At 36.2% G+C, this 15,731-nt stretch overlaps 1 protein-coding gene across 5 annotated transcripts in view; it reads left to right on the top strand.

The window, feature by feature from the left end:
- Positions 1–5,260: 5,260 nt before the first annotated feature.
- Positions 5,261–15,731, top strand: part of NOVA1 (NOVA alternative splicing regulator 1) — a 168,867-nt gene continuing 158,396 nt past the window's right edge. The window contains exons 1-2 of one of the 5 annotated variants that reach the window (XM_027522145.1): positions 5,261–5,722; positions 7,467–7,610. In XM_027522145.1, coding sequence (XP_027377946.1) covers positions 5,587–5,722; positions 7,467–7,610 — 280 coding nt within the window. In that variant the 5' untranslated portion in view covers positions 5,261–5,586. Of the gene's footprint in view, positions 5,723–5,954; positions 6,433–7,466; positions 7,611–15,731 lie in introns of those variants that run through there. The other 4 variants (XM_027522144.1, XM_027522147.1, XM_027522146.1 and 1 more) reach the window with 4 other exon arrangements.

The raw sequence follows: 15,731 nt of genomic DNA, 5'->3' as shown, positions 1-15,731 counted from the left end.
GGAAATGGCAACCCTCTCCAGTATTCTTGGCCTGGAGAATCCCAGGCACTGGGAGCCTGATGGGCTGCCGTCTATGGGGTCACACAGTTGGACACGACTGAAGCGACTTAGCAGCAGCAGCAGCAAGATATGCAATCTTGGAAAAATACTTCTTCAATGTTAGTTTATAGAACTTCTATAAACATATAACTTAACTTCTCTCTCTCTCTCTCTATATATATATATAACTATAGGCTATATATATATATAACTTCTATAAACTTAAATCCCTGTGATGTGGGATTAGGTGATACACTCTTTTGGCAGATATTTGCTCCTATTTTCTTTGTGCTGGATTGACAGAAAAAATAATCAAAACAGGTACACTAAGTCTCTCTAAAAAATTAAAAATGTATTTTTTAAAAACAAAATCAGTTGGGCTATTGACAATCTCTGCTTGGTTACAATATTTGGATTGTGAAAACTGTAAAACTTTTAGTACTTTAAGCTTTCCATATTTTTTCATACTTTCATATTTTTTGATCTTTCCCTCCAACAGTTTGCAAGAACAGGCTTCTTGTTTTCCTTTTTCCTAATTTCATTTTGATACTAGTAATAAACTGATACTGCCCTACCCATATCTCCTTGTCTATCATTCAGAGCACATTGGCCTGATTTTCCAAAATGGTGGGGGATATTCCACAGCATTTTCAGCCTATGTAAGGACAGAACAGCCTCCAGACTCCATAGAAAGTCCTCAAAACAAGATGCTGCTCTGGTAGTTGGAAGATTGGCAAGCATGCGTTGAATAAATGCACCCTGTAAATAGACCCTGACCAGTGACTGAAGAGAGTTGGTGCATATATACCTGTTTTTTCAGGCTTTCAGCGGGATAATTCTGAGGTTACCATTTCAATGATTTTTCAGGAAATCTCACTGAGATTGTTTGCTCACAGTGATAATTTGCTGGGGAATTCACACCCTTCATTGCCTCCCTTCCATTCCCTGTCTCACTTCCCCAGGATCCTACTGTTTCCTGAAATCACTTCCAAAATAAACTACTTGCACTTGAATCCTTAACTCAGGATCTGCTTTTAGTAGACCATAAACTCAGAAAATATTTTCCCAAAGCCTAGGCTGCAGAGAAATACTCAGTATTTATGTTCTTTAGTAACAGAACTGATTGTAGGAAAGACAGGAACATGGAGACAAAGAAATCGGCTTGGGTATACTTGTGGATATCAAGTATCTGTGATTTCTTTAAAAAGCCAATCATTATTACCGAAAATATATTATCTTTTGTTACTCAGACTGAAATTTAGGAAGGAAAAGGATACCCAATGAAAGTCAATAAAGATTGGGAATTTTGTTCTTCAGATTAATATCATTTTCTACCATAGTTTCTTATGTTCATAAGTCATCAAGTAGTTAACAATGAAAAGCACACAAATTCTATTGTGTCTTAAGATTTGAAAAACATTATTAAATTTGTGGTGCCAATTGCCTGGTTAATTAAAAAAATAAACTATTTCTTTTCAGAGAATTAAAAGGTCAAGTGCTTCTATTATATTTTTGGAAAATTCAAACAGTTTATTTGCAGCATAAGATGTATAGCATGCTGTATAATAATATAGCATGCTGTGCAGCAGCTTAATAATAAACTGGGAGTCACTTTACCTTTTTATTTCTTCAGTTTTATTAGCTGGGACAAAATGCAGAATACAACAGGTAAAATGTTTGTCTATCTGATCAGAAAGGTAGAGGTATATGCAGTAAGAAATGAAGTATGATATTTTTAAAAAGACAACAAAATATACTAAACTAGTGGATAGAGGCTTAATTAGAATGTACACTCTGATAACCTTCATTGATCAAATCAGCTCAGAGCTGACTGATCCTTAGATGTTTGACCAGGTCAGAGACTTAGGAGAGTGTTTAATTCCTGGCATAACATAGCTTGCTTACTATTTGATATCCTAAAGATCCTCTGGAGTAGGAAATGGCAACCCACTCCAGTATTCTTGCCTGGAAAATTCCATGGACAGAGGAGCCTGCCAGGTTACGGTTCATGGGGTCACAGAGTCGGACTGTAAGACATGACTGAGTATGCACATGTGTGCGCGTGTGCGCGCACACACACACATATCCATATTAAAAACCATATCTTCTGCTTCTGGGCCCCATGTAGTGATCAATAGTATTTAAATATTAAATCTAAAGATGAATAAGTGAAGGGGCAAATAAATACCATAAGAATACAGTGCCATGACTATTTCAGTAAGCTTATGTCTATAAGGCAATTTAACTTAAAAGGCTCATTTTGAATCTAACACACAGCAATGACAAATATTTTTCAAAGTATTTTAGAAATATTTTATTTATTTTTAGAAATTTGTCAACCCCAAGTTTTCCAGTTCTAAAACGTAAGTCTTCCCCCAATTTAAAACTACATTCTACTGAACACTTTGCCCAGACTTTAATGTAATATAGCTTTGAACTATCTTTGAATTATCTATGTCCCTCATCTTTTACTGTTTTGAAATAATCTAGTTGCAAATCCCTTTTCTACTTTTTAATTTATGAAAACTACATCTTTCAATATATGAAAAATGTCTTTGCATGTTTTTCACAGAATACTTTGTGTAATATCTGGCATCAGCCTTTTTTCTATCCTGACCACCACAAACTTATTCCAAACCACATTTTTTTTTTCTCATCACAGCTTCCCTTTTGTTAAAAAAAAAAGAATCCAATTCTGTGTGTAAATACTCTTTATTTTCGGTCATGAAGGCTATATTGTGGTTTCCTATAACATCATGCATCAGATGGAAATTCTGGACTTTGGTTCACAGAGCTTTATCAGAATGTACTAACTTACCTGCTTTCCCTTTCAGCTCTCAGCGCATCTTCTTCCCTGACTTAAGGCAAACGTATTTTTCATATTCCAGATGAACTTTTATTCTTGAACTAAACGTTATTCTCTTCCTCATTCAGCAGTGTCGTCTTTTATTACTTAAAAGTACCAGAAATCCCAACGCCTCCTAGATGCTCCTTCCAATAAAGGATGCTAAAAGTAGGGTTAGTATTCTTTCCATTCCCTTCTCTATCTACCAGAAATCAAATTTTATTCTATTCCGTTATTGCCTCATCTATGCAAGTATTCTTGGTCAATCAGAGTTAAGTTCTTTCTGAGCTAGCTTGATACTGAAGCCGTTTTCACGTTCAAGTGCTGTTCTCGAAACCTATAGGAAAGGAGTATCTTTGTTCTAGAAATCTAGTGAATATGTTCATACGTTTTTACATCTTACAATGCATTGCCACGAATATTATCTCATTTGACTCAAGAATTCCAGGAGGTAAAGACCCATTATTTTGCGGGAGGGAACCCGAGGCTCCAGTGTACTGCAGTATTCAAGTGGACAGACTCTGGAATCAAGACGACTTTAGTTTGAATTATTACTACTGTGTTTACACCACTGTGACTTAGGTAAAATTATTAATATCTCTAAACCCAAACTGCCTCATTAAACGGAGACAGTAATAATTACATGATACACCGCATGTAAAGAGCACATGTGAAGTTGGTTGCTTGGCACATGGTAAAAGCACTTAATACATACAGCAACATGTTAAGGGACTGTCTGAGGATACACTTTTAGAATATGCCCGCCAAGAACTTGAAACCAAGATTTCTGAACTCCAAAGCCCATGCTTTTCCACTATCACTGCTTCCTAGTACACTGATTTAATTACTACTTTGATGGATGACCTTGAGCAAAATACTTTACTGGGTCAGTTTACTCATCTGTAAACGTTTTTCCGACATTTAGCGTCTACTCCAAATATATATTTTCTTGTCTGTAGTGTTCTGGTTGAGCTTTAAGTTCGTTATATATCCGAGATCTGTGTAATCATAAGCTGTGCACATTGCGCTGAATTTTACTCGTATATTCGTTTTTCGTTCAGAATTAGTTTTGGATACACACCCAGCTGTTGCCTGTGTTTAGTCCGCCTCTCGGCGCCTCGTGAAGGGGATACTCCTACCTAGCTTTATTTATTTATATCCTGGCTTGTTTCCGAAAGGATTTAAGGCAGCGAGTGAGACACTTCAAGTTCCCTAACGAAGTCACACAGTGCGAGTAATACTCTTGATGAAATCACTCCGTAGAACCGCCCTTGAGTGAGAGGCTAACTACGGTCTTTCACCTAACTCTGAAAAACGGATGTACCTAGCTAGAAGTCCTGGAAGCATACGGCTAAGGTTCCTCCCTCAGCCTTAACGCTGTCCCACCCGTTATGAACGGTCACTCGAATGTCCTTCTCAGTCTAGCCAAAATTGTCGCCTCTCCAGTCCCGGCTGGACCGAGATCCCACCCCACCCCTTCACTCCCTCTCATACCCAAGTTTCCTGATTGGGAAGGGGCCTGAAGAGCCTTTCTCACGTTTCCATACTACTGGCTGGCACGGCTGTCAGTAACGTTTGCTTCCCGCCTTCCAGCCTAGCGCGTTTCTTGGACCCCCTCGGTTTCTGCGACAAGCGGCTTACGTTTGCCTGAGCCGTGTTGCCGGGGACCCGCGACCTTTCACCCCTCCCTTCCCACAAGAGCGCCCCGGCCCCCGGCCCCGCCCCCGCCGCCGGCGCGCGCCCCCGCGCACGCTCTCAGCCGGCGCGCGCTCTCACTCCCGCGCAGACACGCACACTCTTTCCCCCTCAGGCGCGCCTCCCCCCCCCCGCCCCCGCAGGCTGAGGCTTCGGCGTAGGGAGGCGGCGGCGGCGGCGCTGCTGAGAGGCAGGGACCGGAGCGCGAAGTGTGTGGGAGTCTGCGAACTCAACCCCTCACTACCCTCCCCTCTCAGCCATCCCCCTCCTTCCCCGCCAGCCTCCCCCCTCCCCCCCCCCACAAGCGGGAGAAATAATGAGCGAGACCGGGCGGCAGCAGCAGCAGCAGCAGCAGCAGCAGCCCCGAGCAGCCCAGGCAACGGCAGAACCGCTCCGGCAGCGGCGGCGGCGGCAGCACCAGCAGCGGGAGCGAGCGCAGCGCTAGCGCGGCGCCGGGACCGCCGCGCTCCTTCCCGGCTCTTGCCCTCCTCCGCCGCTCGCTCCTCTCTCCTCATCCACCTCCTTCCCCTCCTCCTGCTCATTCACTCTTTCCCTCGCTCTCCCCTCCTCCTCGGCTTCTCCCCGCGCCCCGCCAGCCCTCTCGCTCTCCCACTCCCTCAGCCCGTCCTCCCCGCTCCCCTCCTCCCGCTCATTCACTCGCCCCTCTCCTTTCTCCACTCTCTCCCCCTCTCTCCTTTCTTCTCCTTCTTTCTCCCTCCGTCTCTCACACCCCCTCCATTCCCCTGTCTCCTTTCTGACACTGCACTGCAGCTGCTCTTCAGCCCTGCCCCCTCCCCAGTGAGAACAAACCAGCAACATTGCTTTTTTTTTCTTAAAGAGATTTCTATTGATCCGATTAAAAAAAAACAAAAACAAAAACAAAACAACCTTAAGAAACCCCAAAAGCAAAAAAAAAGAAAAAAAGCAAAAAAAAACAACAAAAAAAAAGAAAAAGCCAAAACAAAAGGGAGAACCTTCTCCCCGTAGAAGCGGCAGGAACTGCAAACATGATGGCGGCAGCTCCCATCCAGCAGAACGGGACCCACACTGGGGTTCCCATAGACCTGGACCCGCCGGACTCGCGGAAAAGGCCGCTGGAAGCCCCCCCTGAAGCCGGCAGCACCAAGAGGACCAATACGGGCGGTGGGTATCGCTTCCACCTCCCCGCTGGCCCCATCCCCCGCCGCCCGCCCCTGCTTCCCTGCCTCCCGCCGCCCTCCCTCCCTCCCGCGGCCCGGACACCTCCAGCCCGAACCCGGCGGCTCCCGCGCCCTGCCTCGCGCCCCCTCCCCTGCACCTGCCCCGCACCTCGCCGGTCCCGATACATTTCCATTTCTGTGTTTTATCATTCATCAAAATGGCGACCGGTTTTTTCGGAACAGACCTATCTTTCCCTTTAATCGGTCGAAAGGCTGACCGTTTAAATATCCTAGACCTGGGCAAGGGGGTCCGTTAAGGAGGAAGAGGATGACCCCGAGCGAGGTGATGGCCGCCCGAAGATGCGCGCTGCATTTAACAGTCGGATAAAATAAATAAATAAATGGCACTTGGGTAGCGGAGAGCGAATGACTGGGGCACCGGAGAGTTTTGCTCTCTTCATCCCCTTGGTTTGGGCCACAAGTAGTATGCAAAATCTTGAAGAGTGCATGCTCTTACCGCACTTATACTGTCGGTGCAAAAATCTCTTTGATTTGTCTTCAGGGGTGTGCATACGAGGGTGGGGGTGTCTCGTACTGTGACTTGTTAGTTAACATCCTGCGCTTCCCGGGAAGATGAGTTATAACGGGACCGGTACCGCTTCTTCATTGGCACTGGAGTCATCTTAACAATGCACCCAATGCATCGAGGCAGAGGTGAATTTATCTACAGCATGTACTTTAGAGCCGGATGGGGGTCTTGCGAATGGCACACCCGAAAAATTTGGAACGTTAATGTTCACATAAGGAAGCTGGATTTACCGGGGTGTTTCCTATTTAAGACACCACCAGTTTGACGGAAATTAAAGTTTAGGGAGTTGGCTTTATTTTCTAAAACATTTCATTTCAGTCTTTTTTGGTTCATCCACCCCCTCCGTTTTAATAATTGTGATTCTTTTGGAGAAGGAACATTATCTGGTCACTTTTAAGTGTATTTGATGTAAATGACTCCTAAGCTTTTTAGTATTGGCAAAATTCTTCTTAAGGTCCTTTAATTAATGAGCTTAAACGAGATCATAGTAGACTAAGGAGTGCTAAAGAAATACTCCAGGATTAGTTAGATTTACCAGTCCACATCACTTTGAGTTATTTCCTGGCACTTATTGAAGGCTTGGAATACACCCTACAGTTTGGGTGGATTATTTGGTAGGAGAATGGTTGTTTTGCATACTTTAAGTAGGATACAGGCAATGGCTAATTGTAGTGCTTGTGTGTTTGCTCGTGTCAAATATATATAGCTCATCACTATTTACCGTCCTTTTATTTATTTATTTTGCAATATGTTAAGTGAAGGTTTGTCATGGTATAAATCTCTGAAGTTTTGTTGAAGGGTCAGTTCGTTTTGTTTTACCATAGTAACCACAGATAGAATTGGAAGACTTCCATGTTTGGAATAACAACTGGAATTTAGTCATCAGTTTCTACAGTGTTGCAAAATAATAGAACATGTTTAGATTTTTAATTCCAAGTTAGAAAAAGTATAAATTCTACAGAATGGGAAACATTTCGTATTTATTTATTTTTCAGTGTAATTGGCTTATTTTTGTTCTTTATAAAAACAATTTAACCCCATATTTCCTGCAGCTATATGCCCAGTGGTTTAATCGCTGTTTTTCTCTCTTGAGGGTGGAGGGAGGGTACAAAGTTTAAAATTATTGTTTTAACGGAGTGTATTTCTTTGCATTTTTCAGAAGACGGCCAATATTTTCTAAAGGTTCTCATACCTAGTTATGCTGCTGGATCTATAATTGGAAAGGGAGGACAGACAATTGTTCAATTGCAAAAAGAAACTGGAGCCACCATCAAGCTGTCTAAGTCCAAAGATTTTTACCCAGGTAGGTGCAATGATGAAGAGATTGTTTGATAAATACCCAAGGAAAGGAAAAAAAAAGATCTACCTGTGTTGTGTGCTGTATTGAAAGAATTCTTAATAGTGTGGACTTTATTTAGATATTTGATGTATTAGAGTATTTGTGGAATAATTTTAGAAATATTTTCACTCTTGATTACCTTTGGTTTCTATAATCGATATTCCGTCTCTGATGTAGACCAATTTCGAGATGAATCTTCCTGGGTATTTCTAACTACTTCTTTCTGATTAGGAAAAAAAAAAAAAAGAAACTAAAATTTAAAGATAGAAACCTGGACAGCTGGCATCAGGAAATAGGGTTCTTCTGGAGTTTTCAGACATAATTGTAATGACAATTAGTCTAGAGTGAATTCAGAAGAGGGGATAGAAAGGCTTCTTAAAAGAATGGACCATTTACTTTCTAAATCCATTATGTACCTCTTTCTGCTTCATTGCTTTGTTTGTTGGCCCTGGAGTAAAGAGGACAAGTGCTTCCTCTTCAGATTTTTAAAATATTGTGTTTTTATTTAATTGTGACTAGGAAATATATTATTATATGAGAAGTAGAACCATGCTTCAAAATTTGTGTTATTTAAAAGCTGTGTTTGATCAAAATATGTTAACAGTTTGTGTAGTACTGTAGGTACTGTAACCCAGTGGAATATGGCAAGTTTCCTAGGTGGTATAATTTTTTTTTTTGTACTTTTCAGTGTGTTTTTTAAAATTTTAACTGTTACAGAGTTCTGAGTATTTATCTTTTTAAAAGTCATTTTCTACTTAATATATGGATTTTAAGTTTAATTGGAAAATCTCCGTAATTGAATAGTTATCTCCTAGATAAAACATTATTTGTGTTTACCTTCATGCAGTTTCTGCCATGTTTTTTGATTATTTCATCTTTATGACCATAAAAATATTTGTTCAGTGCTGAGGGGACCAATGCTGCTTATTTTTTTTTTTTCTTGGTGGGAAATAAAAGCTGATTTGCTTTCAGTGATCTAATTCAGTAAGAGTTCTTTAGTACAGCAAAGACATCTGGCATGAATGTAAGCAAAACATTTGGAGGCCAATTGCTTGGTTGTAGAAAATGGACCATTATACTATATAAGAAGGTTTTAGATTGGTTGGAACTATCCTTTAGTTATTTAAATTAAATGTACTATATTTGGTAAACATTACACTTGCTAAACTAAGGTGTAGTCTCTTAAATATGATGTCCCTCAAAAGTTTATTTTCTGTGAGTGTAGTTTTGTAGATGGCTTTCCTTGTCTCTGAAACTTTCCTTATGCATTAGGAAAGTTTGCTAACATATTCACATTCTTAAGTTTAAAAGGTATGTTATGATGGAAAAAATCAATGTGGAATTGTGAAAACCCTTGGTACAAATAAAAGCATTCAAAAGAGCTTGATTGCGGAATTAATAACATTATAGTTCTAGGAAAAGAGCTGCAATAGTAAATTAAATTCACTGTCAATAGATGAAAATGAAATAGCTTTTTTTGCATTATACATGAGGTGGTATCAGATGTGCAGAGATGTTACAGAAAATTGGTGTTTATCAAGGATATTCCAAATAGTAAATTAAATGCCTTTTCATTTGAATATAGTTTATTTTTAGTGGGTTGGGAACGGTACAACTGGAATTAGATCTTTTGTTTTTAGTCCACATAGTTGTGCATTTTTTCTTATTACATTGAAATTGCTTATATCATTTATAGTTCTGAGGCATGTTATTTATATAGAGCAAGAATATCCATTGGAAAAAATGGAAAACTGGAATGTGTTAAAGAAAATTTTGTGTGTGTAGTGACGTAACCTGATCAAATGTGAGTTGAAATGTCTGGATAAAAGAAGACTTATATTCTGCCTGTAACAGGTGGAAACCAATCACAAACTATGGAAACAATTTTAAGGATAAAATAAAACCCTGTAATTTATAAGAAGCTTTCATAACCCTGAGCACTTTGTATTTAAATATGGTTTTAACTAGGTTATTACCTGCACAGATAGATACATCTCTCTTCTTCTGATAGACTTTAATTTTAGTAGTCTTTCTGTTCATACTTGACCATAAGCCTGTGGAATTATAAAAAGTCCTAGTGTTCTTCAACATAGCAGCCTCTGAGCTACTTTCAACTTGGGTTACTCAGATATACTTCGTGGATACTTAGCTTACTCTTCTCAAATGAACTAAATTATAAAACTATGATTTATGAGATGCCCTTTTTTGTGTGTTTCATATATGTACATATGACTCTACATTCCATTAGAATGAATGTGCCTAATGTTTATTTCATGGAGCATTTTTCTATTTCATATTTGTAAGACAGAGTATTTGGGGAAAAGTATGCTTCAGTTGTGTAACTTAATGAATTTTCTCAAATTACCTAAGTTTTAAAACAACGTAATTGTTTTTGGAAGCTTTAGTCAGAATACTGGTGCATTTGAGAATAACTTTCTTCAGGGTGTATATTGCAGGGTACAGACACACTTTGGTGATGTTTTATTAAATTTCAACTCAAATGATATGTGCATTGTTTTTACTATAGCCAGTATAATCTCATATTTATGATATTTGTTTTACTTTCTTTCGCCCTCTGGTTATATCTTTAAAATATCTTAAGCAACCTTGTTTTTTGATTTTTTTATATTTATAGTTGAGATGAAGAAAACATTTTTGTACTTTAATTGGTATGAATTTGGAATTTATAGAACCGTATATTGCATTGTGTATTTTAGCATGGCCATATATTAAATATTTGGGGGAATTGTATGATAAGAATTGTAAAGTACATTTATCAGTTACTGTAATCGGAAAAAAGATTCATTTGACTTTTTGCAGTGCTGTGCAATTCATTTATCTATTTCTAAAAATCTAAATCTTACAAAATACTAACTTATAACCTGTGATTTGTGAATATATCTTTTATTCTTTCTTGTTTAAAGCAACCTAATTTGACTTATTTATATATCCTTTTTATAATTAGGTTACTCAAAGTTATTACCTTTTAATAAAAAACAGCTTTCTCATTTTGGGAAATAAATTACTGTATGCATTTTCAGGATGGTCATAGGATGGTATTATTTTATTCCTTTATTTGATATCTGAAGATGTGATTGTTTAGATTTTGTTAATAAGTAGATTGATTTTATCAGTTAAAATTATTTAATGAATGATTCAGGCAGATAATTGGAAAAGTTTATTAAATATATTATTCTTTGGGAATAATATAGGGTATGTAAAATAAACATTTTCAAGATTTTAGAATACTTCATAGTTTACTTATTCTATGACCCGAGATATTCATTATATCAAACAGGAATTCTCTTATAATCTTAGCATATATTTGTGTGTGTGTTTGTGTGTGTGTGTTTTAAACTGTTTTCATAAATGTGGTTATAAAACTGGATCACCTTTAATATAAATTACTTACTTTTTTTGGTCCTTTAAAACTTGAACTCATTATCCCTAGATTTTATTGCATCGTAATTTTATCTCAGTCCAACTTGGGTGGTGCTTATTTAAAACATCACAAACCATTTATATGTAAAATCTTTAAAAATCAAGAAAAAGCAGAATGTAAGTGAAATTTTCTTTTAGTGAAGGAAATAACCCCACATTGCCTTAATTTTGACAGGGGGAACATTCACTGGCCAATTTAACCTTTAGGACTGGGATTGTGTAAGAATGATCATTCTTTTAGAAATAAGAGGAGTTTGTGAAGTTTAAAATAGATCACTTATTTTGTTTACATTGTTGAAGGAAGAGTATTATTGTATTAGTAGTACAAGATGAATGAATACTTTTGTTATAGCCTCTGAAAGTTGCAGTCTATACTCTTTTCTTTGATCTAAGTTGCAAAGCATCTTAGAAATTTATTGGCATATATTTTAAGGCAAAATTAGCAGGTAAATATAATTATAAGAAGAAAATAAAGTATAATTTGCAGTATTGTTGAGTTTAATAACGATAGCTATCAATTGTGCTGTTTTGGTTTTAGTATTGTCAAAGAGTTGCTAACACATAACGTTTTTTCCTTTAAAGTTGTGATATTTTTATTTGTCATACTACTAATCGTTGTGGGTTTTTTTTAATATTTTATCTCTATATCCTCAGTTGTAGAAGGAACCATAAGCTTTCACTTATACATTAATATCTGTCTGAAAATTTGTTGTATTTTTAAGATGTTATTTCTCATTTTGAGTAATAGGAAAACAACATATAAAGGAATGTTAGTGGCATAGCACATCTGTATTAAAATTGTAGTTTCTGAAAGATATAATTTTTATACTTAACTCATGAAAGCAAATGTTTTGTGGTATGAAATATTTTAGAAAGATTGAATCAGCATTAAAAATGTTAGCTGTTCATTTAATTTGATTCTTTTTAAAATTTCACACTGATGTTATTATATCTTCTATTATCAATTTAGTAGGTTATGGAACATCATTAATTTATAGAGTCATTGTTTTCATGAATTATTATAGCACGACGTCACTTTGAATTTTGCTATTTGAAGCCTTCTAGATTTTGGGAAAATAGTTCATTTAAAATTTTTGACATTGTAAAGTGATACAGTACGTCTAGCAAAATTGCCTTGCAAATATCACCCCCAAAGGATTTCAAAATAGTCTAAAAATAATGAACACAATTGGTAAAATAGTTCAATATTTGTGTATTGAAGATGTTTCATGTAATATACAACAAGGAAAAACGATCTGTGTCTTGGGAATTCTAAGGAGTGTGTGGTATCACTAAAAACCAAGCTATAAACCACCAGTTAGAAACATGTCTTTTTATAGTTCTGTTCTTTTGTTTTGTTTTGCTCTGGCTTAAAATAATTAATTTTTCTCTTAAATATTATAAGTAACATTTGCTGAACACAGTTATGCCACTTGTTAACTAAAATTTCATACTATATATATATACACGTATATATATATATATATATATAAAATGTGTATATATTTAAGTTTAATCAGGTCCCACTTGTTTACTTTTGTTTTTATTTCCCTTACTCTAGGAGGTGGGTCATAGAGGATCTTGCTTTGATTTATGTCATCAAGTGTTCTGCCTCTAAGAGTTTTATAGTTTCTGGTCTTACATTTAGGTCTTTAATTCATTTTGAATTTATCTTTGTGTATGGTGTTAGGAAGTGTTCTAATTTCATTCTTTTACATGTAGCTGTCCAGTTTTCCCAGCACCATTTATTGGTACATATATGTTTTTGCCACAGAGTTTAGTCTCAGTTATTTCCAGTTTAGTGGAGCTGTATTTTAAAGGATAACTTTTATGAGCAAGTGCAGCTTTTCAGAATAAAATTGGGGGGGATGAGGGTGGGAGACTTGTGCTTGATTGCCATCTCATTTCCATCTTTGGATGCAGCTCTAGCATAAAGTTAAACAACATCTGCAGAGATCTGACTGACAAACATCTCTCTGGGACTCATCATTGCAGCCTGCAGCAGGTGCATTCAGCTTTGCAGTCTTTTCCAAAAAGAGGTTAGTTTGTTCTAACATTTATCAGTAGACCAGTGGGAGCAAGTGACTAGAGAGAAGAGGTTGGTTGTCACTTGTCCAGTGCTGGAATACTACAGGTAATTGGACTGGACTGGTGGGAACTGCTGCAGTGTGTGTCTCACATTGCACTGCAGCTGCTATGGAGCTTAATTAACCTGACCCTCAGAGACTGAAGTGGCATGGTATGAACCGTAACATGCAAGAAATGAAGCAGTGCTTTTCAGTGCTTTTGATGCTTGGGTTGGTGAAATTTCTTCATCCTGTTCTTTAAAGATACGTTATCAACTTTTCCATTTTTTATGTGGATATATTTGCAGCTAAAATGATTTCCATGAATCTGATAGAATCTACATAAAAAGGAGAGGGGGACTTTAGGTGTAGAAATAAAAATCAAATAACCTTAAGTTAAAATTTATTTAAAATTACTTGTTCCACAGGTATATTTTCAAATCATAAGTGAATGGAAGTAAGTGGAAGTACATTGGAGTTCTTTTAAAATTATTATCCTAAATTAACATTTGTTTATTTTATAAGAGAAAGAACCTATTTAAAATTAAGTAGTATCTTTTTAGCATGTTAGGGACTTTGACAAACAGACTTTGCTGAGTGTTTTGATGTGCTCCAATAAACAAGACAGGAATAGTATGTTAAAAATGTTTTTAGGATGCTTTAGCTTAACATAGGAGTGCTGTTGAAATGGTTTTTGACCACAATTTATTATAAGTAAATTAAAAGTTGATTATAATAAAAACTTTTTAAAAGTCTGTCATTCATTTCTTTTGTTTTCAATTTCTTGATCTATTTGAAATATTGACAGTATGCTTCTATGACACGTACAGAAGTTTCCTGTATGTTCTAATAGTATTTGCATTAGTTAGATATTTCATCACAGTCCTGTTTATCAGTTGGCCTTTGCACAGAAAACAGTTCTTAAATCTGGCAAAGTGCTATACCATTTTAAAATAATTCAGAATTTTGAAATGTCATTTGGATTCTTTGTGAAGCAGTTTCATTATTTTGACTTTTTGTTAGTCTCACTAAGTTAAATTTTTTGGTATCCATTGGCTCTTAACTTGTCAATTACTCAAGAGTAATTAAGTTTTGGAGTTTGCAAATTTTTGGAACCCCTTTACTTATCTTGAAGGAATTTTTATGAGAGTGGCCAGTAACTATTTGATTCTGAAGTTACTGTCTGTAAGAAAAAAGAACTTTTAAATTTTATCTTAATTTGGTTATGAATAATTGGTAATTTATTAGTAATTATAGTAATTGTGGGAAATACGATTAAAATAATAGTCTCTAGAATTGGAGAGTTTCATTTTTCCACTTTTAAACATATTTTACTTTTTAATCAAAATTTTTTATTTTTTATATTGTGGAATGTTATTTTATTAATTCTCATCAATATATTCTTTAAAATTTCACATGTAAGATGTTTTGATATTTAATAAGAATAAACATTTTAAGACTACAAAGTAGAAAAAAAGAATATTATGTACACAAGCAAACTTTTTGAGATATTTTCAACATTGCTAAGTTTCAAACCATGATATGGATATCCTTTTCCATGACATACTTGATCATGAAAACACATAATATCTACACTCCATCATTCATCTTTTGCTGCTTCCTGCAGGGCCTGTCATAGCATCGTTGACAGGACCAGATGAAAAATGAAATCAGTATCTTGAGTTTTTTAACAGCAAAATGATTCAGGTAAGATTATTTGGTGTGGAAAATAAAACATTTTTTAAATTATTCTTATACTCATTTAATAATTGATACTTTTAAAATTAATATTTTTCTTATTTCAAGTCCTGTTTTATGTCTTACTGATGTTCAGTATATTTTCAATATCCAGTGAACTTTATTCTGAACTCAGTAATGTTTAAGTTTCAGACTGTGGTGTTTCTTACTTTTCTTGTGATGCTTGGCATACTTTTTGAAACTTTGAAGAGTAACTTTTCTTTTTTAACGATTTTTGAAAACAGTTACACATTGAAGGGCCCATAGTTCATTTGTAGGATAAATTTTCCCATAATGAACTTATTAATTAAATAAGACTTCAAATCCTGCGTTTCTTCTAAGGTATAATAAATAATACTGTGTTGACTGAATTTTTGGAAATCATTGTTGAAGAAAGTTGCCTTCATTTAAATTGTTAATAATTTGCTGTCCTAGTACTTAGATAGGGCAGTGACTTTAAGATTTAGTAATTAGAAAGATAGAATAGAAGGAATGGGGTAGTGCACTTTATTAACACAGAATAGTAGAGAATTCGGTATATATTTTTGTTCTATGTTGCTAAATGTTTTTGATTAACTGCAGCTTTTCAATTTTGGTTATGTTCATTTTTGAAATACTTGTTTTTGAAGGAGTATGTGTTGGGCACAATTGAGCCTATACTTGGAGACTGTTCACTTACACACATAGTTTTATTCTTTGTATAAATCCTGTGTTTTTATTTTTCTAAGACTAGTTAATTTTTTAAGCCAGGAAAGTACTTTTTAAAAAAGTCTAGTTTCATTCTTCACTATGAAATCTGTCCGGAAGTTTTTCTCTTATTAATTATTGTGTGTATTTATAG

This window comes from Bos indicus x Bos taurus, chromosome 21 (genome assembly GCF_003369695.1).
Source record: "Bos indicus x Bos taurus breed Angus x Brahman F1 hybrid chromosome 21, Bos_hybrid_MaternalHap_v2.0, whole genome shotgun sequence".
Lineage (NCBI taxonomy): Eukaryota > Metazoa > Chordata > Mammalia > Artiodactyla > Bovidae > Bos > Bos indicus x Bos taurus.
Note: the sequence above shows the minus strand (reverse complement) of the source record. Positions and strands in the feature narration are given on the sequence as shown.